The following is a 23,255-nucleotide window of genomic DNA, read 5'->3' as shown; positions in this document are numbered from 1 at the left end:
CAAATGATTATGTTAATCACTGCGAAGTAATGTCAGCTGAATGTAAACATAGGTGGGTCTGATAATAGTCCCTATTGTTTTGTGTCCTTTAGTGTACATTGTGCAAATTTGCTCGCTGATAAATGCAATACTTCATTCCTATTAGCTACTAATATTCACAATTTACATGACAGTTTCTTAACCAACACTACAAGCACCTGTGTGGAAAAAAGCATTGACTTATATTTTTTTACATTCTACTAATAATGATTTAATTGTGTGTAATGAGCTGCTGTGCAATTTGAATATAGTCTATGTCTTTTTTTCCATCTATATAAAAGTTTTCAAGAAATAAATTTTATTTCTGTATACCTTCTACACAGAAGTTAAATTTTTTTGGATGGGAGTCAGTAGGAAACAGGATATAGTCCCCACCTAGTGGTCATCAGTGGTACTGTAACGTAAGATACTCCCGCTTCAATTTAAAGTTGCGTTTTTATGTTTTAATTTTAAACTGAGAGGACAAACCTCAGGACCAGCGTCTCCTCTTGGCCCAGTTGCTCCTGGTAAACCAACACCTCCTGCAGGCCCCTTGGAGCCCCGAGTTCCAGGTGTTCCTGCTTTTCCTGGTGGACCCTAAAAAATATGTCACATCAAATTACAGCAGCTGTTCACATGGTTCTGGCATACGTTAAACGCGGGAGGGGCTTTTTTTTATTGCGGCTTGGTATAATTTAAACAGTACATACAGCAGGCCCTGGCAGTCCCATCATGCCTCTCTCTCCTCTGACTCCAGGCTGACCCACAACACCTCGTTGTCCTGATGCACCAGCAGGGCCTGGGGGCCCATCAGGACCCTGACAGAAAAAAATGAAACAAAAGACATTTAAGAACAATAGCACTGAAGCTGAATATTCCACAGATCTTCAGTAAACTGCATGTTACCGGAGGTCCATCTTCTCCAGAGTCTCCTTTCTCTCCAGCGCTACCAGGTGCACCTCGAGATCCTCTCTCTCCTTGACGCCCTTGGGCTCCATTCTCTCCTCGGATGCCAGCTGGACCCTGCTTTCCTGGGGCCCCTATGGGTCCATCTGCACCGACAAGTCCCTGGTGGAAATAATTTCCAATCATTTAGAAAATGCCATCAATCTTCACATTTACATTAAGAACCAAACTTAGAAGGGTTCTGCTGTATGTTTGGAAGGGAATTTTCACTTACAAGAGAGCCAGCTGGTCCAATTCCTCCAGGCAACCCAGGAAATCCAGGAGATCCCTGTAGGAAGGAAAGACTTTCAATGACATGCACTTACATGATTTAAATACAGCAGCAGTTACGCTCTATAATGCAGACTAGAAAATAAGGAAACAAACGTACTGCTTGACCCTGTGTTCCTCTTCCACCTTTCAATCCTGTCACACCAACAGGACCCTAGAAACATACACACGAGTTAATGGTATGATTTTAAAATACAAAACTGAAGGAAAAACCTGAGTAAATGAATGAGTGGAGAAACAACAACTGCAGATTCTTCTACTGTTTTATCTCATTGTCTTGTTCTAACTGATTGATGGTTATGATTCTTTTTAGAAAATCTTGACTTAATCATCCAAATGTAAAAGATTCGAGTAAATATCAACTAACACCATCATCAAAACATCAAATGAGGGAATGTCTTTTGTTAGAATGGTCTTTATCCCCATAGAAGAGTTCACATACTTGATGAATCATATACCAGGGGATGTTGATGATGTGTTGGAGACGTGCATGACCAACACCATTGGAACATATTTAACATTAGCTTTTCCTTTATCCATTTGGGTCACACATCAGCATTTAATTAAAGGATGAAAGTGCTTGTTTCATACTTGTTCTCCTGGTTTCCCTGCCATCCCCTGTGGTCCAGGTGCTCCTGATTCTCCTTTCTGGCCTGGTTCCCCTGTTTCACCTTTGACACCAGGCTGGCCATCAGGACCCTGACCAAAAAACAAGCAGACATAGTGTTTTAGTCCAGCTTTCATTCATATTTTGCAGTATTTTTGCACATTTGAAAACTTACAGAAGGTCCAGGGAATCCAGCAGCACCAGTTGGACCAGGCTCACCAGTAGAACCCTGTTTGCACGAGACACAAACATGTAAAACATCAACAAAATATCAAAGGACAACTTCAGTTTTAATCCAGTCAAAAGAGCAGATACTGTACTGACAGCAATTCCTCTTGACCCCCGTCGACCTGCAGGTCCTGGTGGGCCCGTTTCACCCTGTAAAACAGAAGCATTAAAGTCAAATACAATCATTTTTAGTTGTTAGAACATGGTATGTATTTAATTACAAGAGCCAGCAGAACAATTCATTTTTACTTGTTTCATAGTGTTATTTTTTAGTAAAGTGATACACAGGTGATAAATTACATTTCCATTTTAATGTTCATTAGTTAATGTTAAATTCTGAGCTGTTGATCTCACCTTCTCACCATTGGGTCCACCTGAGCCAGGAGGTCCAACAGGACCAGCAAGTCCCTTTACATGAAACAAGATTATATTAGAATATTTCATACTGAATCTTGAATATCTGTTTCATTGTAATGCAGCATCAGCCTCAGAACATTACTGTAATAACAATAACAATCCTGTGGTTTATCCAGAAGGCAACGGGTTGTGACTTACCCTCAAACCATCAGACCCAGCTTTGCCTTCAGGTCCTTTCTCACCAACAGATCCCTGTTAGAAAAGATGAGCTTTGTCAGTGTGAAGCTTCAACACTTTCATACACTCATCCTGTGATAGCAGTTTGTACATCATTACCTCTGATAACCTAAACTTTATGCATGTAAGAGGGAAATTGGAACGTCAATAGTATAAATTTTACTTTGCTTATCAGCCAAGAATCAGAGAACACAGTACTGAAAATCCTAGACCGTGTTCAGTTCAGTAAAGAGTGAGACTGAGCCACAACCTGTTGGGTCACTATGTCTAATGCCTTATGGGACAAAACAGAGTACAACCCTCTGCGGACAGATGCAGAAATAAATTGCTGTCATGTCACTTCAGGCTTCTAAAACTAAAAGAACACGGAGCCAAGAAGTCCCGATTTAAAGTGAGATCATCTATTCTTCAGGTTGAGTGAACCATGAATCTTTGTCATGTCTATTGCTTAAATGGAGAATGAGTGGAATTTTGTTATTTTACTGGTGATTGTTTTCATTAGTTTTTTAAAAGTAATCATGTTACACCCATTTTTCTGTAGTTTTTTACATGAGCCACTGATTTACTGCAACTTACTGCATCTCCCTTTGGACCAGAAGGTCCTGAGATGCCCCTCTCCCCTGGCATTCCCATAAGACCTTGAGCTCCTGGTTCTCCGACACCACCCTTTGGCCCAGGATTACCCTGAAATTATGAAAAATAGAACATATTAATACTGCAACTCAAGACTATATACATTTAACTTGTACAGGTTCTGGTGTTGTGGTTGGGTTACCTTTGGCCCATCTGGTCCTGGTGCTCCTGGACTTCCTTTTGGTCCCTGCAGTCCATTAGGTCCAATTTCACCTCTCTCTCCTGGAGGGCCCCTTTCTCCCTACAAAAACGAGCAGGTGTCAAAGACAACAACAGTCCTTACTGCACTGAAAATCAAACATAAAAGATCTGTAGGCTTCATTTGGAAAATTCATTTGCACCAGTGATACAATCAGACTCACCCTCACACCTGTTGGACCTACAGTACCGGCTTCTCCAGCAAGACCCTGAAGAAAACCAAACATGTCATTTACCAGGCCATGAAACGTTTCTGAGTTAAGTGTAAGAGTGTTCATCTAAAGGAACAATAGAATAATACAAATAGATTTCATACCTCATCACCTGGTTTTCCTGACTCTCCGGGGGGTCCTGGCAGTCCAGGCAAACCCTAAAAACACCAAACCAGTCTTATCAGTCAAGAACAACAATATCAACATTATCATCTGTACAACTTCGTCACTGTCACTTCCACTCATCTCACAGAGACCAGGATTTAGTGCCATCTATTGGTGAGGTTGCAAATTGAAACCAAGTGAAAAGCTCTGTCTTTAGAAACCTCTAAGACAGCTTATGCTGGAAATGACTTCAGCATAAAAACATGGACATCTCTGCAACCAGTGCTTGTTTTGTCTGGGTTTATCTGGGATACTGTAGAAACAACACAACATGTTTGAAGTGGATAGTCAATTCAATTCAATTCAATTCAATTCAATTTTATATATAGAGCCAAATATCACAACAAAGTCGCCTCACAGGGCTTTACAGAAATTGTTATGCAGATTAAAAAAATGTTCCAAAAGCCTGGCATACACTCGTACACACTAAGCTGAGTTTGTTCAATTCATGGTTCAACTGATGTTTACAGTCACAACAAAATTACAGAGTGAGAGATTCATGTCTAAAATGTAAAGAAAACAAATTTGTCGAGTTATTAGACCAATTATAGCAACACAACTATTTTTGTGAATCATCAAACACTAACTATGCAGTTGTTAAGTGTGTAAAGTGTATGGCTAATATAAACAACAAAAATCATGAATACTGCCAACAGAGCCCCCCAGTTATTAAGGTGTTTGCAGTTGTGGTCACTGTATTTAAAGGGTTTTATGCTAATCATATAAAATATAAATAATGTGGATCATCATTAAAGTGTATAGAGTATGTCAGTTAAAATACACATATAGTCAGTGTGTATTCAGATGGGGTGCAGTAAGACCACTAAAGGTACAACAAATGTATAAACCAGTGTTTACCTGGAAACCATTCAGTCCCTGAGGTCCCTGCTCTCCTCTCTTTCCTGCGAGACCCTGGAGAAAAGCAAAGTGAAAATATAAACCTATGAAAAACCAAAGGATTGTTAAACTGTTCGAACAGTAGAAGATGCTCACGGCGGGGCCAGTGGGACCAGCAGCTCCTGCTTCTCCATCTTTTCCATTCAGTCCCTGAGAAACATTTACAGTGATTAGAAGAATATCTGGACTTTTATTAAAACACTGACAACCCAATAACACGTCTCCATTGTAATTCATGAGGAAAACTATCTCACCCTTGGACCTGGAGCCCCAGCGCTGCCAGCCTCTCCAATCTTACCAGCATCACCCTAAAAAGCAAAGATCCAAACACAAACATCACTATCTGTTTTTTTACGGCATTTAAATCATCAAAATGTAAGATTCCAGCTTTTTTGTGAATGCATTTTTTCCTGAGCCAGATGATATGATGTTACATAAGGGTTAAGCTGTAACACATGGACACATTTCATGTTCAACAGTCTCTGTCATGTAAGCAGAGTAACTTATATGCATGTATTATACATATTTAGGAATTTATAAGCACTTCAACATTTTTATAACAAAATTTGGGGAGATAAAATTTTAAGGTGAAAACTGTCAAATTACTGCTTGGTAACACGTGGACTTGAAACAGATATACATTTTTTAAGCTTTACGCAAACATTCAAAACATGCGGTTCTCAACAGAAATTGATATCAAGTAGGACAAAAACTTTTAGATATGATGTTCAACTATACTGAAAATACATTTTGGAGTAAAATACTGAGAAGTTTTATTGACATGAGAATGTCGTAACACGTGGACAGGCTGTCATAGTAACAGGTGGACGACTCTTTACCATTGTATGCATCACCCAAAATGTATCAAAAGATCATTACTTTCTGTAAGTTTCACTCAGATATCTGAATTATGAGTAACTGGAAAATGTAAAATTGGTATTTTTGTGGTAACCCATGGAAAGGGCCTTTTAAGCAAGTCACAAGTGTTCAAACTCATAAATATCAGTAATATTCACAAAATAATGAAAATCTAATACTTGAAACGTAACAGTCATCTATATAATCAACAGACTGAATAAATTGTCACAATTTTTTAGTTATAATTTTTAGCGTCAAATTCGAGCTACGGCTATGGTGTAAAAAGTACAATTGATAAAATCAGTTGTAACTTTTTTTCTACAAGTGGTGTTTTAAAAAGGATAACAATTCCATACAATAGAGAACTTTAGCTAAAAAATGAGCCCACTTGATAAATGATGTGTGCAAATTTACTTTTTCATGTCGATGTTCACTTTTGCTTGATCAGACCCATAAGTGAAATTATTGAAATAATGGTGTGTCCAAATTTAACAAGGATATTGTTTGTCTCACTGAATAAGATAAACAGTGTTACTGACAGCAGGTCCTTTTGGTCCTGGCAGGCCCATCTGTCCAACTCCACCTCTGTTTCCAGTGGAACCAGCAGGTCCTGGTTTCCCATCATCTCCACCTGAGCCCTGGAAGGACATAAAAGGTCTAAGTATATATACCATTAGAACAACAAAGGCCACTCATTAAAGTGTTTTTGGGATGTCAGAGGTGCCTACCAGAGGTCCTTGCTTTCCCTCTGCTCCCTGGGCTCCAATAAGTCCTGTCAGACCCTGTCAGATAAGACACAAAATAAGGGAAAAATATGTTCAGTCTTTTCCACATAAAATATCATGACAGTGTCTGCAATAGTTTGCTGAAAAATGACTGTATAAACTTCTTTACTAAATGTAAACATAGCATTACCCGAGCTCCTGTTAAACCTGGCTCCCCGTTGCGTCCTGGATCTCCATCTGCACCCTTGGCACCAGGTGACCCTTGCAGCCCACGTTCACCCTGGGCGCCCTGTTCAGTACAAATGCATGTTGAAAACCATGAATGTACTTAAAGAGCCCTTTCAGGAAACTTATGAGATATGGTGAAAGTACTCTGCACTGAAAAATAATAACATTTCATATTTTGGTCCAAATAGTCAGTGACCTTTTTAATCACATGGTGAGCACACTTGAAAAAAATGGAATCTATAAAGAAAGTATGTTTAAAGTGAGCATTTTCCTTTGCTGTTCCTCTGTCTTTATGATGCTTCTCGACTCTTATGAGTAATTACATACACAAAAGTCAAGCCTATAGGATGCTTTACTGTAGGTAAATGGTCTAAATCTTCATAACATCAGAAGGAACAAATTATTTAATTATAAATGGGGTATATTAAAAAAACAACAAACCATAACAACCCACAAAATTTTCAAGTTTATCTGCCAGACACTAGATGTTTTCTAAAAAGTCCACTTTCAATTTGCGCACACATTCCATTTGTAAAAGTCAAATATTAACCTCAATTTGCTCCAAAGTTTTTGTGATATCACTAATCCTACTGGTAGATCGGCCTTGAAATTCAGATTTTTGGTGAATGTAGAGACATTTTCTTCCTTCAGCAAAGGACAGTGACAAAACTCTCAAAATGTCCAATTCTACACAGTCAAAGATGAAAAAAATACTTGATTTGGAGAGAGGGGGAATTGGGAGCTGTATCATGTACAATCGTGGAAAAAATAATCAGACCATCAAAATCATCAAAAACAGTGGTTATCCAGTCAAGTACTAACTCCTGTGTGTATCATGTGACTAAAACAGACAGAAAAGAAAACATGGAATGCCTAAAAGCACTGTCACAAGCATTGTCAGTACAATGCCATAGATACTGATGAAAGAACTGAAGTGATTTTGATTATTATCAAGAAAACCATGGAAAATGGATCAGCTCTGAAGTTAAACTACTATGAGCTATTGTTGTTGTTATCATTATATTTGTCCAAACTAATGTACCTTTAGTTGTACCAGGCATTAAAATGAACAAGAAATTGAGGAAAACAAAGGTGGTCTAATATTTTTTTCTATGACTGTATGTGGACTTGGATGTTGGTCAACTCACCTTTTGGCCTGGTAAACCATCTGCACCGGGGAAACCTCTGTTTCCTGGAGCGCCCTGAAACACAGGAAGAAAACATCATTATTTAAGGTTTGTGGAAATTTGAGATCATCACAACATCAAATCAGAACTGAATCAACTTATTTGTTTTAACACATTTATTTTACTGCATTAACTGTTATGAAAAAAATAACTGGAATGATACTTTAGGATGGTTTAAGATGACTACAAGTTGACTTACTGACTCTCCTGGAGGTCCTGGAGGCCCAATGGACCCAGCATCACCTCTCGGTCCACGTTTTCCATCCTCTCCCATTGGACCCAGTGGACCCTGAGCACCGTGGTCCCCCTATCATGACACAGCAGTCAAAAACCAACCAATGAGCATCCAGACAAACAAAAGAAGCACCAATAGACAAAATAAGATGTAACATTTGATCAATTTCAGCACGATCTTACTCTTTCTCCCTTGAGGCCAGCTTCTCCTTTAAATCCAGGAACGCCACCATCACCCTGTTAAAAACAACACGGCCAAAGTTTATATTCTTACTACATGATGAGGTTATTTTATTATTTATCAGTGACAATCAGATGGAACATGACATCTTACCACTTGGCCTTTGGCTCCGACTGCTCCTGTGGATCCCTGGGGACCGGGAGGACCAGGTGGGCCCAACAATCCTGCTGGTCCCTGGACACCTCCTAAACCCTGAGAAACAGAAACAGTTTTATTTCGTTTCAGATCAACAGACAGCATAAAATGGGAGTTGAGTCACAGGTTGCCCAATAATCCCAAAATGCCAAAACACTCAGTGTCGACTTACTGCTTGACCACGGGCTCCTGGAGCTCCATCAACACCTGGTGCACCCTGTTATGAAACAAAATATGACACTATGTGGCCTTTCACAGTGACTTGAAACACACAGATCACAGTGTAAACTTTGGCTAAAACATGTGTCATGACACTACCATTAGATGACTTATGATGTCTGGTTTCATACCTCTTTTCCCATTGGCCCTGGAGGTCCCACGTGACCAGGATCTCCCCGGGGTCCCTGTGGTCCTGCAGTGCCCCTCACCCCTGTGGGTCCAGCTTCACCCTAAATCACAAGGAACAATCAAGTTAAAATCAAGGACTGTTTTTTGTGGTGACTTCCAAATCAATTTCTCTCTACATTTAACCATTACTGAATGAATTATCACAATTTATTGTAATATTATCTGTTGTATTTTAGAGAGTAAATCAAGTATTTTCTTATATTTCATTTATTGAACATGTAGGCGTTAATACAAACTCAGTAAATTCCCATGTTATGTCAGAAAAGAGAAAATCACAGGAAACATGACTTTTTCAGCAAAATATCTCAGTAATACCAGATAAAACCAAGTGTCTACAACCATTGTCATTAGTCTAAATATTTGATCCAATGTTGCAGGAAACAATGATTTTTCCATGTAAGCTACAGAGACTATGGATACATCTGAAAAAGACATAAATGCTGAGAAACAGCATTTTACCTGAATTATTTCACTGTATTGATAGGAACAGTTGTTCAAAAGTTCTTAAACATTTTAGATCAGTAGATGCTTTTGGGTTTTCAAAGGTTAAGAAAGGTTACAGTAGGGTTTGTCAATAAAATTTTAATCTATCAGAATCAGAACACTTTATTAATCCCAGGGCAAAAGTACTGCATTAATTGCAGCGCAATCATTATCACCATTTAAAACTACTATAATTATCTAGGTTCTTCAGCTTTCATCCATTTTCATCTTTAAATGAAAGAAATTATGAATTGACATTTATTATGATAACTGTTGATAGTAAATTAAATCCTCCTGAGACCCAGGAAAGTGAAAGTTTTTGCTTTTTCACATTAAAAATTGTTTTGATTGGAAACTGCATAATGCAACATTTTTAAAATTATTTTTATTTAGTTATTTGTTTTTTAATCGAATGCCCTTTGCAATGGATAGCATTTTTTAAAAACTGTAAAACTGTGAAACTTTTGTCCCCTACAGAGGACAAAAACGCATTGTTGGGTCTCAGGAGGATAATTGATGTCACTGGACGTAAAGCCCATCTCTGGGTTATGAAGTCAAATGGTTAATCCTGGATAAGATATTGAATATAATGGTGTGGAAGACACCTGACTGAACCATCTCACCTTCATTCCTGGGTTACCAGGAAAACCAGGAATACCAGGGATTCCCATCGGACCCTGAGGGTAAAATGAACAATGTTAAATATTCATTTTGTTTAGTTTCAGTTTCATCTGACGATGATCTGACCAGATGGTGTAAACTCTCACCAGAGGACCAGGTTTGCCAACATGTCCAGGTGTACCACGTTTACCCTAAAACAGAGGCAAAAACATTTTTTTTCTCCAATGTTTTAAGTGTTTATGTTTGTTCATTTTAGTCAGATGAGTGTTTTGCGTCTTTCTTACCACTGGTCCAGTTGGTCCAGCTCGGCCTCTTTCTCCCTGCATTCCCACTGGTCCCTGAAACCCCCAACAGGCTCAATATATGTCATTTAGAAACATAACTGACTCCTAACTCTTTATAAAACACCAGTGTGGATGTGTTTCTTACCTGTGGGCCTGGAGCTCCCATCCCACCTGGAGTACCTGAAACACCCTGGAAAACACACAAACACAAAAACAACATACGTTTACAAGAAAACTAATGAATGATCACTTGCAATAGAACACTTTTCTTGTCATTTTTGGCTGGTTTCGTCTCTGTTGGAGTCAAATATAGAGCCAAAGCAAATGAGTAAAAAGTATGAAGATTAGTTACAGAATTTATCTAAAAAAATACTCAGATTAGTCACATTTTAAGTTCATAAATTAATGTAAATACTTCAGATTTTTGGAGTTGAAAATCACCTTTGTAAAGCTGTACAATAAATATTCATGTTTCCATTTGAGAGTAAAGAAAACTGACTTTTTCTGTAACATTAGTGGACGAGATAAACTCCTACCTTGGTTCCAGGGGCTCCAGATTCACCCCTTGGCCCAACAAGACCTCCATGTCCCTGTGAGATTGACACAAGTACTATTATCATCTCCAGGTGAAAAAGAATGAGAATCATTAAATGCGATGCTTGAATAATGACTTACCTTATGGCCTTTCAGTCCTGGAAGCCCTGGAAGACCTGGAAAACCTCTTGCACCCTGTAGAGAAAAGGAGGACAGCAACAAATAGAAACAATTTTACAACAATTGGGATCAATTTATGAAGCTGTGTAGGGAAACATTGGCTTTGTCTGTATGTGTGCAATAAATATTTGTATATTACTGATCATAAAATGTGATTTGTTGCAGAAACTAAATATTATGTGCACTTTGGAATGTATTGCATTTACAGTTATCCAATAAAAGAAAAAAAAAATCTATTAAATGTATTGAAATGAATAAACAGTTAGAGAATACAACTGTTTATTATTTCAGGGAGAAAGGCAATATCTATGTTGTGTCATAGTTATGTTCAATTTTGTTTCTTTTAACTAAAAACAGGATCAAACCTATCCCAACAAACAGAGTTAGAATAATGGTCATACTCTATAAACACAGGATACACATGAACAATAATTCAGAATTTATTTTGAATGTAAAATGTGTGAATATTAATTTAATTTCTTAATTTTCATATTTGTTGTTTTTTTAACCTCTTGGGATCTAGGGAGGTACAATGTTTTGCTTTTTTTGCATGAAAAAATAGTCCTGAGTGAAAACTGCATAACACAACATTTTTTTCAGATACATTTTTAATTTTTTTTGGATGAAAATCCTTTACGGTGGAAACTTTTTTTTTTTTTTTTAAGTAAAGCTGTGAAACTCTTATTATTTTCATCTATATTTTGATTTGTATTGACTATGTACCACTAGATGGCAGTATTTACAACCTTTTCACTACTGAACAGCTTTGACTTATGTCATAAATGCAGTATTTTGATTAATTAATTTCCATGCAAAATTTTGATAGGGCTTAGTTACCGCAGATCCTGGATATCCTGGCTCTCCTGTAGCACCTGCAGGTCCAGATTCTCCCTAGAGAGATGGATATGAGGAAAGAGAAACATTAATATAAAAAAAAGCAGCACTGATGAAAACAATCCCCAATAGTACAGTGAGTGCCAGTGACTCAAAGTAATCAGCATTTATAATGGACAGTGTTTGACTCACATCTGGGCCTGGTTTTCCCGGTGGTCCATCTGGTCCTCTGTGACCGGGTTCACCCTGTGGATGAATTCAAGGAAGTATGAATCCTAATCCGACACAATTTAATGTTATCATTTAAAAACAAAGTGACATGGATCAGACAACAATAATGTCGCCAGTGTACAAAAGACCTGTTCCTACCATTGGTCCTGGTTCTCCAGCCTCTCCTGGGATTCCCTGACCACCAGATGGACCCTGAAAAAGACCAGAAGAACAATGATCAACAGTCATACCAGAATATTTTAAAATAAAAAGTGTTTTCTTAAAATCTTGAGTTATTACAGTTACACTAAGAATAAAATATAAATTATAAGCATTTGATTTACAAGTCATAACGGAGTGATAATTCAAGAACAGTGTCTAAAATTTTAAACTGATGCCTAAATATTATAAAAATAAAGAATTAATAGAAAAAAAACAACTTATAAAATATTTCAGGAAAAAAAATATGCCAAAGAAAAATCTAATACTATGAAAACACTATTTTTTTTTATCAGGAATAAGGATTAGCATCTTGATAGTTCCCAGTTTTTCCAGCAGCTGCTCTTGGTATTTGATAGGGTACAGTTTCATTAAGATGTTTGCCTGTCTTCATTTCTATGAAAAATTTTTTTACAAATAAAACTTGAAAACACTTAGACAGTGATAACCTTTGCTAACACAATTTTTAACACCCCACAGCAACATACTACCGCCAGCTCTGATATGCAAATATATGTAAAGTCCAAAAAACACATCGGCTATATTTAAAAGTTAATGGTTCACAAACCTTGAGTAAAGTGATTTTTAGAAAATTATTATTGACCCTGTGTAATTTAGAATCAAATCAGTATAGCTTTGATTGAGATATGGTATGGTTTTAAAATTTCAACTAAAAAATGGAATTTAGGAATATTTTAACCTTTGCCATGGAAAAGATCAAATGTAGTGATATGTAGTTTCACAAACATAAATAATCATCAAAATAAATGTTTCCCCCCAAAATGAGGATCTGATTCTATATGTAAAAACTTACTGGTGGTCCAGGCTGTCCTGGAAGTCCTCGTGGTCCTGCCTCACCCTAAATGGTACAAAACATTGATCTGAGAATTTAAGCCAAGTTTCAGAGTAAAATGATTGGCTGCTTTTCAACAGTTGTACTCACCCTTGTCCCTGACACCATCCCAGCGAAACTGGACTTCTCATTAAAACCAGATGCCATCTGTGACACAAGGTTGCCCTTTGGGAAATTGAAAATACAAATTTAGATATATCAAGTCGAATTCATCAGAATGAAGTGGTTTGAATCTTTTGTAATTTGTATTCTGTATTGAGAAAGCTTTTCTAAAACACCTCACCCCAGGTGCAGCGTTTTGACCCGGGGGTCCTGGCTCTCCTGGATTTCCTGGCACACCGGGCTCTCCATCAAAACCTGGAGGTCCTGCGAATCCCTACAGGTTGTATGACAAAATGTAATTAACAATGGAATTTTTTACAAACTGGGAATGAATAAAGCTAAGACAAGATGTGTTGAAAACATCTAACAACTTTAGATCATAGAAGGAAAAAATCAGAAAGAGGCAAAAAGAAATTATAAAGACAGATGGTTTACATAAAAAATACCCTCCTATGTTTGTTTCCGGCTTTGTGTACATGAAACAGATTGATGAAATTACAGACTAGTGTGAGGTCCAAATATCTAGGGTAGACATTACTGGTTGTAAGCCTGAACATTTACAGTGTCAAAAATAAGGAATTGTATGTGTTTTCTCCTTCCTTCAGACTTACCCTTCTGCCTTTAAAACCTCTTGGTCCAGTGGGTCCCTGAGATCCTGGAGGACCCTAAACCACAAACACATCATCAAAAATTATTCATATGATGTTCTCTTTTTTCTTCCTTATACTGGTTATATTGTCATTAGAATAGAATGACATAAAAAATATATATATTAAATCTTTCTGTCATACATAGTCATAAAACCCCCTTTTACAACATCCTTTATATATAATTTCTAATCATAAACATTTGTAAAATTATATATTTTTGCTCTGAAATTCAAAACTGACTCCATTTTAACAACACTATTGGTAATAAATGCTGTTGTGTGTTTGGCGCCCTCTAGTGTGAGAATCAATGGTTACACATAATTTCTGGGGTAATATTTTAAATACACCGTAACACAGGTAGCGAAATTAGAAATACTATCAAAAAAAAAAAAAAAGCTTCACTACAAGAAAACATGAGTCAAAATGTTACTCGAGTGAAAGCACCATCAGGAAATTTTTTTTTAATGATCAAAAATGTGAGTAATTATTACAAAGGGCTACTAATATTATAAAAAATATTCTGTGTTTTGATCATTAATAAATATACTAAGAGCATTTTAATGTTGCAGCCAGTTTTAGACACTTTGTATATTAAACTACCATATTATATGAGAAAGTAACAAGCAACTTTCAGTGTCACATCTATGTAATGGAGTTAAAAGGATATTTATTACCCGTGAGATTGTAGAGGAATAGTAATTATAATATGTATAATTGCAAAAAAGAAGTAGTATAACATAACATAAAATGGAGGTACTCAGTACAAGAACCTTAACTTTGCATTTAAGTAAAGTGCTTTAGTAAAAGTCCTTAGTTACGTTCCACCACTAGATCATAAATACTGTAAGAAAATAACTGTCACTGGCACCATTGTGTAGCTTTAATACATGTAATGTTGAACTGAAACACTGAAATAATGTGAAAAATAAAAACAATGCAAACCCACCTGCGGTCCTTGAGGCCCAGTGATTCCAACCACCTGAGAAGAAAAAAAGAAATAAAGTTAACAAATTTATAGAGTCTTCAGTTTTCTTCTAAGCTAATTGTCAGAGCAATTACTCACATATGGGATATCACCAGGTTCACCTTTCTGACCCTGTAGAAAAACCCCAAAACCACTGTCATTAGCCAAATAAAAACTGAAATATGAATAAATATATAACAACATTTAATTCATTTCTATTCAGCACTGTCACTGAAGAGGGTAAATAAAACTCAAAAAGTTAATCATCATTGTTGAACATTTTGTTCAGTAAAGAAAGGAAAGATAAAGGAAAAATAAAAGAACAAGCAGGTTGCTAACAAATAACCTCTTTTCCCTGTAGTACAGTGCCTAGCATTAGCACATAGCACTCACACTGAGTATTTAATAAGCTAACTTAGTTTGGTGCAAATGAGGCAATACGTTCACAGTTAACTACAATACACATGTATTTTCTAGTCTTGTCTCATAATTATCTCCAAAACAAGCTACTGTTTTTTTTTTTTTTTTTGTTTGTTTTTTTCATTTATTTCATTAATGGATGTGCATTCCATCAGCAGACATTCAATAATCATCAGGTGAACAAACATTTACACACCCATGCTCGAAAAGGAGAATGAAGAAAATCTTATATTTCCTGCCCCCTTCTAAATAATAACAGCCTTAATTGTTAGCCATACACAACTAGCTATAAAGTCATACTGTATAAAGTCTGACAAACCAAACAAAACACATCCAAAGATAATACAAAATGAATACAAATTAATACAAAACCAAGTGCAAAACTATTATCCAGGAAGTACAAAGCAAGCAAAACATACGTAAATGTGTACCTGACAAAATGATGCAAAAGAATTAAATTAAATTCACAACTATACCTGTGAATTTGCATTTCTTATAAAGGTAAATTAAATAAAAGGGGCAGGCAAAGCTAACAAACTAAAGCTACTATTATTTTAGATCTTTCAGCCATGTGTACCATTACATGTTAGCTCTGGGTTTTTTTGTTTCGTTTTTTAAACAATTTTATTTTACTAAAATATTAATAAATATAAATGATGACTTACCTTGAAGCCCATGATTTCTACAAGAAGAAATGAAATAGAAAGTTAATTATATTTGTAGCTCAGATTACATACTTGTCAATGCTAAAGCACTTCAGGAAATTAGTAAGATGTAGTAAAATAAGTAAAAAAAAATACTATGGCAGTGTCGGTGGTATACCTATTCTCCCTCCAACACTAGCAAAGGTTTCACACACGGGGCAACACTCCCCCTCAGGTGTGACCACCTTCTCGCAGTTGGACAAGATTTCACACTGCACTTCATCACAAAGGGACACGCCGTTGTCACAGACACAGACTCGACAAGGCTCTGGCTTCCAGATGGCGTTGTGGTGGTAGACCTCGTCATCCACTGTGCAGCTCTCCCCTTTCACTTCATCTGCAGCTGCAACACAGGAACAGAAACCCATGTGATGTTTGAACAGTGGCTTCATTCAAAACAACATAAGGTGACGGATGAAATGAAGTGTCACCTATGTTAGGGCCTGAACCAGTAGCTGATGAGGCTGGGGTCAAACACACAGGGCAGCACTCGCCCTCTGGGGTCACAGTTTTCTCACAGCCACCCAGGTCTTCACACACCACGGCCTCACAGAGCACATTACCCTTATCGCACACACAGATGCGACATGGCTCAGGGTTCCACATCTCACCCCTGGCGTAGACTTTTCCATTTTCTGTGCAGGTGTCTTTATGAAACAGAAAGGTAGATGAATTAATTCAAGTGTAATAAGTGAAATACGTGTAAATGTAGGCTGAATTGAACAAAAACCTTACTGTCTTGCTGTAAAGAACCGTAACAGTGGTTTTAAATGTTTAATCTCACTGACTAGACTCATGCGTATTTCACATCACAGAAAAACATTTTACAAACCATGCTTTTGGGTTTCAGAAGTGTGGCCACCATTCTAGGCAGTCATTGGTTTCTATCAAAATAAAAATCAAGTCTGCGTCACTTATGTTTGATTTAATGGACAATTATGAATCCGGACTTGACGTTCAACAATTAAAAACCATTGGATGCCCAGAACAGAGATTCCCAAACAGAACGCATTGTAAAATGGTCATTAAAATGTAAAACCTGCATGAATTCTAGGCAGCCAAAAACCTGCAACATGGTCCTTTACTTATCATTGTCTAACATGCTTCTCCCATGCTAGAAAACATTCTGAAAGAACACACCGGTTTTCCATAAATGTAGCATGTTTTAAATACATTCAAACAATTCATTTATTTGTTTCATACCTCCATCAATGCTCAAATGTGACACAACAATAGGTGCAGAGACAAATGCATTTCATCCACTTACAAAAACAGTTGTATAACATTGTACAACATAAAGACAGAAGCAATTTCCCAGAGGAATACACCTCATTTGCTATATAAGTGACTTTCTCAACTTTTTGTGCAACTGTTAAGTGGCAGCTATGGCAGTTTTTCTATGTAATTATCCAAATATCTTTCATTTCCGTGTGTTTAGTTAAAAACCCTCAGGGTTTTCAGTTACAAAGACTAGCTTGGTCCCTCAGGTTGAAAATAGATGTTCATTTTCTAAAAGAGAATGTGTTTCTCAATTATACTAAGTGTACCAATAACAGTTAAATTCAAAATGCCAGAAATCATGCTAGCTCACCAAGCTTCAGGCCAATGGGCAAAGTTAGCTGAATTAGCATACTTACGATACTCACGATGAGCTTCTTTAGCATTCAATAATTGTAAAATAATATTAAAGTGAGAAAATATAACTAAAAGAGCTGGCAGTTTGCTAACAGTTGCTAAGCTAACTTAGCTTGTTAGCTTTGACAATGAGACACTTAATTTAATGTTATTATAAACCATGTATTCCTTGTATGTAATTCTGTCTCATAATTATCCCTTTAATTACGGTTCTATTCATAACAGAAACAGTAGTTTTTACTCCTAATGAGCTTCTTTAAATCTCATTTCACCATTATACATGATTTTTTTCAATGAAGTCGGTAAAGTAGGAACATGATGTGACGTGTTGCTAACAGTTAGTAAGCTAACGTAGCTTGTCAATGTGCCAATGTGTTATACTATTGTTCCATTCACACTTATGTATAATACTACTTTTAAGGTTAAACAAATTATGCACTACATTTACTAAAACAGATGAACAGTTAACTGGAACCTTTCTGCTGTCTGTCTGCAGATTCAGGTCTAACAAATCTAAAGTAAGAATGACAAAAAATGGAACAGTGATAAAAAAGAAAGGTAACAATTGTCATGAGAGATGATATAATCAGAGAAACCTAATGAAAAATGAAAATAATATGACTGCCAAGCTTTTCATTGCACAGGAGTTGGTTGAGTAGTCTTATCTGGCAAATAGTCCATGTATTCCTGCACAGAGTCATAGGGAAACTTAACATACACTACTGTCACTGTAAAAAGAAGAATTATATTTGGTATTAAAGCTGAAGAAACAGATAAAGTACACCAGCAGTCCTGACACAAGACTGTCCGACTGCCTGAAAACATCCAGGATGCATCCACATAACATTTGGAAGCAGTCGGGACATTCCATTTTACCATATTCAACGTCTTTAGCCACGCACACGGGGCAACACTCGCCCTCTGGGGTCTCGGTGGTCCAGCAGTCGCCTACATCCTCACACACCAGGTCCTCACAAAACACTGAGCCCATGTCACATATACACACCTGACACGGCTCTGGCTTCCATATCTGATTGTTGGAGTAGACTTTGCCGTTTTCTGTACAGGAATCTTTGTGAGACAGAACAGCGATTCACATCAGTATCTAGGGTCTAACACACACTCACAGACTCCATTTGATGTCAATTTTAGAAAGAGTTTGCAATGTCTTCTTAAAATACACACTTCCAACCCTTTTTTTGTAAAAGGGTTTACACATTGAGACATTGGGAAGAGTATGACCCAGGGTGGATAGCTGATAGAGCTATTTACCCAGGTGTCTAGTATAATGGCAGAAACACTTTCAACCATTGTGTGCAATTTGGCTATTTACACCCAGGTGTTGAACATTAGCCATCAGACAGAAAGGCTTTCTAACATGTAGCTTTGAAATATGTATTTTTCCTAAAGCCGTGATCTTTTTCTAAACTTAATTAGGGAGTTTTTGTGCCTGAAGTGAGCAAAGTTGTTATGCCAATCAATCAGTGGAGTTAAGAAGTAGATGGATGGATGGATGGATGGATGGATGGATGGATGGATGGATGGCAAGGTTGTAATAGTTTTAGATTTTTCATTATAGTTCAGTTTTATTTAGTTTTGACTTTTTTTCCTCTAATTCAGTTAGTTTTATTTAGTTTTTAGAGCAGGTTTGCAAGTTTTTATTAGTTTCAGGGTTTTTTTTCTAAATGCTTAGTTTTAGTATTAGTATTGTTTTTTTTCATATCTTTAATGATATGATCAAAGAAATCCCATATAGGACTCTGCTGCTTTCTCCCAACTTTAGTCTCCATGTTTCCAGGTAGAGTGGGGACAAGAAGACGACTCTAAATGACAACTGACGAGAAGTGACGGACCGTGAAGTACCGTATGGTGCTAAAATTGCTCATGCAAAATAAATTAATTTCATATTAATCCAATATTGTCAAAGACGAAAACAAATGGAATTTTATCCATAATTTTTAGACGTTTTAGTTAGTTTTGTAAGCATACAAAACAATTTCAGTTAATTATCATGTTTTCTTTTTATTATAGTTTTTATTTATTTCAGTTAATGAAAATATTTTTTCAGTTCTAGTTTTCATCTTTTCGTTGGATGGATGGATGGATAGATGGATGGACTGACAAAATACATACAAAAAACCTCCTCCTATGATGATGTTTCATTACACACTATATTCCATTACATACAACCCTTTTCATGCGTACACACATGGGTGTAAATAACTGAATTGTTTCTGTGTGTCTATTTTTACCCAGATGCAAATAGACACTCCCCTAGAGGATTTATATGAGCACATTCAAAGAGTCAAGAATCAAAAGTTAAGTGATAAAAAGCAGTTAAACCTAAAACTTCTCCATCACATTGGAAAGTTTGGTAGTTCATGACTGTTTAAAGGTACAACATGGAACATTTTATGCACTTTTGGGCTTATGTCAAGTTTGGAGTCTTTGCCCAACTGAAAGCCAGTAGCTGGTTGACATTAGCCAACACCATACCATAATAATACGGTATAGTATTGTGATTCACTGTTGCTGCAATTGACTGAAAAACTGAGGAATTGGTGAATTTTGCCACTACATGAGAAGCAGTACTGAGGCTACAGTCACGGAAAATATTATTAGACCATCAAAAGTCATCAAAAACAATGGTTATGCAATCAAGTACTAACTCCTGTGTGCATCATGTGACTAAAACAGACCGAAAAGAAAATATGGAATGTCTAAAAGCCCTGTTTTCATCAGTACAATGCCATAGCTATTGATATAAGAACTTTAGTAATTTTGGTTAATATCAAGAAAACATGGAAAATGGCTAGATATCAGCTCTGAAATTAAACTCTTATAAGATATTTGTTATCATTATATTTGTCCAAACAAATGTACTTTTCGTTGTACCAGGCATTAAAATGAACAAGAAATTCAAGAAAACAAGGGGTGGTCTAATAATTTTTTCTGCGATTATATAAGGTACAGTTGGCAAAACTGATCATTTTTAAAGGTATACTACAATTGAATAATAGCACATTTCTACACATATATGTTAGATATTGTACCTTTAATCCCACAATGATCTATTACGGATTAAATGTAAAGGGATTTCAGTTTCATAAAAACAGAGAATATGTGTGAAAAATCCTCTTTTACACATTTGACATAAAGACATGTTAGAATGAAAAGAAAATATTCATTCCCAAAGATCAAAATGTTTTAGTAGAAACATGAGACACCGGCACACAGTGGCAGTGACACCCTCCTCAGTATAAAGAGATGTTTCAACATAAAATCCACATAAATAGGTTGAGGGCAGATTAGTGTTTGTGGATTTTTATGGAACAGACAGACTCATCTCCTCGGTCTGCTCTGCCTCAAAACGGTTCTTAAATATTTATTACCAGTGTTATTGTCCATGCTAGCAGGATGTGGTGCTGCCGTGGAACACACTGGGCAGCACTCGCCCTCGGGGGCCACCGTAGTCTGGCAATCCCCCAGCTCTTCACACACCACCTCCTCACACACCACAGTCCCAGAGTCACATATACAGACCCGACACGGCTCTGGGGTCCATATCTCATTGTTGGAGTAGGTCTTTCCACTTTCTGTGCAGGTATCTTCATGAAACAGAACAGCAGCCACATCAGTACTGTGGGCCATTCACTGTCAGCTCAAAGTGTTTGGTAAAGTCAACTCGTCATGATGGGGCTTTACATCAGCAATAATCATTTCAGCTCTACTTTTCATTCACATAACATTTACTTTTTCCTAAACCTAAACCTAAACTAGACTCTCAACTCTAAATTGTGTTCCAGTCACATTTTAATCACAGAAAACATGGTACCTCAAATGACCCCTAATAGCACGCATGTTGAACTTAACCCTGAGATGGGTGGCCAAGGAGGTTATTAACCCTTAACACCCACCAGGGTGCTGGTGACCCCTCTAAGCCTGACTAATATAGGCATCCTACACATCTTTAGAAAGCTTACATTCTTCATTACTTTGCTATTTTATGGAATCATGAGCATAAAAGTACAATTCATCCAAATCTACCAGCATGGTAAGCATAAAAAACAGTCAAATAAGATGTAAAATAGGTGAAATATTCTCTTATAAATTATCGTGTGTATAGGAGGGTACTTGATATTCATCAGATATACTGTATTTTGAGTATTATTTTGACTTTACAAGCATTTGAGTTTTACAACAAGTGTCTGTTTGGGGATTATTCATATCCCTTTAGTCCAAAATGGTCCACAGATTAGAAAATCCAAAACTTCTATCATTTAAAGTATTCCGAAATTATCACATATGGTGAAAATTACAGCGCAAAGTCCATTTCTAGCTGTTAGATGTTGGCGACATCTTGAAAGTTGTTGTAGATTTGACTTTCTCACCTTTTTATCTGGGAAATTGTGGCACCACCATATGTTTTTTTTTTAGTTTTGGGATGTACAGGAAGTGCTTTATTCTCTGTCTTCACGTCATAGCAAAACAAGCTTTTACTCTCTATAAAGGATGTCAATCATTCAGGATTTCAGCCAATCATAAGTGTTTTTGGTGAAAGGAGCCATCAGCAATGGACAAGGTGTGTCACTTTGTTAATTAATTATTTATTTATTTAGTAATTACATTTTTGTTTGCTTTGATTCCATTGAACTTTTTTATTTTAAATTTGCTATATTTTTTATATACTGGGGTTATTCAGTTTTATACATTTTTATATAGTGGTAAACAGTAACATGGTATATGCTGTATTTTGATCACAGTATATATGAAATTCTCTAAATCCCATAAGTTTGAAACATATGAAGTTGTGTTGCATAAATCTGACATAAAGCATATCGTAGTAAATGTAATTCAAATTTGACATAAAGGTTTGAATCATGTTTGAATGGATATAATGTAGGTTCTGTTTCAGCCACATGTCAAACAGTCACAGCTGCAGAGAACAGAAGACGTTATAATTCCAGTGAGGTATCAAACCTGTATCTTGGTGTTACATATTGTCTGTCATAAACTTATGTATTAGAGAAAAGTGACGTACTGGGGACTGAAAACACTGGACCTACTCTTGCAAATAAAAACTGTGCAAACACTTTTCTATCTTGCATTTTTAATAGATATATAGTCTAAATCGTGGCCTTATTCAATGTGTACTTCATCATCATAGTCAAATCCAACCTCAGCTCATTAAATTTTCTCTTTCATTTCTTAAAATCTTTCTTTAAGTCATGAATTTACCCACACATTGGAGCCAACTGTGTTACAATGTGTAACTTGGTAAGTATAATATGAAGACTTTCTGGGTTAAACTATTAAAATGAACATTTTTCAGTGAACCAGTGGTCATGTTAATAGTTTTCCTCTAACTTTTAATGGAGAAACATCATTATTCAAGATGAAATTATATCTTACTGGAAGGGCTCTTTAGACTATATTAGACTGATATTACTTTGGCTGCAGAGGATGTGATTTTAACTTATTATCTAGAAATCCCCCAGAAGGCTTTAGTTAGATAGATTAGTAAAACTGCTCCTCCAAGCACAACCATTGTTTTTCATATCTTTGACTATTCTATGAAACAAATGACTTCACAGATAATGCATACAGCGACAAATATATCTGACAAAAATATGTACTGTTGTAAATTGGTAAATCTTTGTCTTTGTTATGAGCTCTTTTTTTTAATGTTTCAGTTAATTACAGTATGTTCCAGTACAAATTTTGCAGTTTCTAATCCACAACTAAGACACAGTATAGG

The 23,255-nt window shown here is 36.5% G+C and overlaps 1 protein-coding gene across 1 annotated transcript in view; it reads right to left on the bottom strand.

Annotated features, from left to right (window-relative positions):
* col5a2b (collagen, type V, alpha 2b) overlaps window positions 1-23,255 on the bottom strand; it is a 39,192-nt gene that overhangs the window by 5,181 nt on the left and 10,756 nt on the right. The window contains exons 2-45 of the mRNA XM_030158882.1: window positions 16,294-16,509; window positions 15,981-16,205; window positions 15,824-15,840; window positions 14,838-14,870; window positions 14,721-14,753; window positions 13,736-13,789; window positions 13,306-13,398; window positions 13,113-13,187; window positions 12,984-13,028; window positions 12,110-12,163; window positions 11,933-11,986; window positions 11,744-11,797; window positions 10,868-10,921; window positions 10,729-10,782; window positions 10,338-10,382; window positions 10,193-10,246; window positions 10,055-10,099; window positions 9,911-9,964; window positions 8,747-8,845; window positions 8,569-8,613; window positions 8,355-8,453; window positions 8,204-8,257; window positions 7,986-8,093; window positions 7,748-7,801; window positions 6,562-6,660; window positions 6,375-6,428; window positions 6,186-6,284; window positions 5,043-5,096; window positions 4,885-4,938; window positions 4,750-4,803; window positions 3,831-3,884; window positions 3,679-3,723; window positions 3,459-3,557; window positions 3,260-3,367; window positions 2,645-2,698; window positions 2,444-2,497; window positions 2,186-2,239; window positions 2,037-2,090; window positions 1,846-1,953; window positions 1,355-1,408; window positions 1,199-1,252; window positions 925-1,086; window positions 729-836; window positions 508-615 (exon numbers count right to left, since the gene is read on the bottom strand). Of these exons, the coding sequence (XP_030014742.1) occupies window positions 508-615; window positions 729-836; window positions 925-1,086; window positions 1,199-1,252; window positions 1,355-1,408; window positions 1,846-1,953; window positions 2,037-2,090; window positions 2,186-2,239; window positions 2,444-2,497; window positions 2,645-2,698; window positions 3,260-3,367; window positions 3,459-3,557; window positions 3,679-3,723; window positions 3,831-3,884; window positions 4,750-4,803; window positions 4,885-4,938; window positions 5,043-5,096; window positions 6,186-6,284; window positions 6,375-6,428; window positions 6,562-6,660; window positions 7,748-7,801; window positions 7,986-8,093; window positions 8,204-8,257; window positions 8,355-8,453; window positions 8,569-8,613; window positions 8,747-8,845; window positions 9,911-9,964; window positions 10,055-10,099; window positions 10,193-10,246; window positions 10,338-10,382; window positions 10,729-10,782; window positions 10,868-10,921; window positions 11,744-11,797; window positions 11,933-11,986; window positions 12,110-12,163; window positions 12,984-13,028; window positions 13,113-13,187; window positions 13,306-13,398; window positions 13,736-13,789; window positions 14,721-14,753; window positions 14,838-14,870; window positions 15,824-15,840; window positions 15,981-16,205; window positions 16,294-16,509 (3,248 nt within the window). The remainder of the gene's footprint in view (window positions 1-507; window positions 616-728; window positions 837-924; window positions 1,087-1,198; window positions 1,253-1,354; window positions 1,409-1,845; window positions 1,954-2,036; window positions 2,091-2,185; window positions 2,240-2,443; window positions 2,498-2,644; window positions 2,699-3,259; window positions 3,368-3,458; window positions 3,558-3,678; window positions 3,724-3,830; window positions 3,885-4,749; window positions 4,804-4,884; window positions 4,939-5,042; window positions 5,097-6,185; window positions 6,285-6,374; window positions 6,429-6,561; window positions 6,661-7,747; window positions 7,802-7,985; window positions 8,094-8,203; window positions 8,258-8,354; window positions 8,454-8,568; window positions 8,614-8,746; window positions 8,846-9,910; window positions 9,965-10,054; window positions 10,100-10,192; window positions 10,247-10,337; window positions 10,383-10,728; window positions 10,783-10,867; window positions 10,922-11,743; window positions 11,798-11,932; window positions 11,987-12,109; window positions 12,164-12,983; window positions 13,029-13,112; window positions 13,188-13,305; window positions 13,399-13,735; window positions 13,790-14,720; window positions 14,754-14,837; window positions 14,871-15,823; window positions 15,841-15,980; window positions 16,206-16,293; window positions 16,510-23,255) is intronic.

This window comes from Sphaeramia orbicularis, chromosome 2 (genome assembly GCF_902148855.1).
Source record: "Sphaeramia orbicularis chromosome 2, fSphaOr1.1, whole genome shotgun sequence".
Classification (NCBI taxonomy): domain Eukaryota; kingdom Metazoa; phylum Chordata; class Actinopteri; order Kurtiformes; family Apogonidae; genus Sphaeramia; species Sphaeramia orbicularis.
The sequence above is the reverse complement of the archived record's forward strand: the minus strand, read 5'-3'. Positions and strand labels throughout refer to the sequence as shown.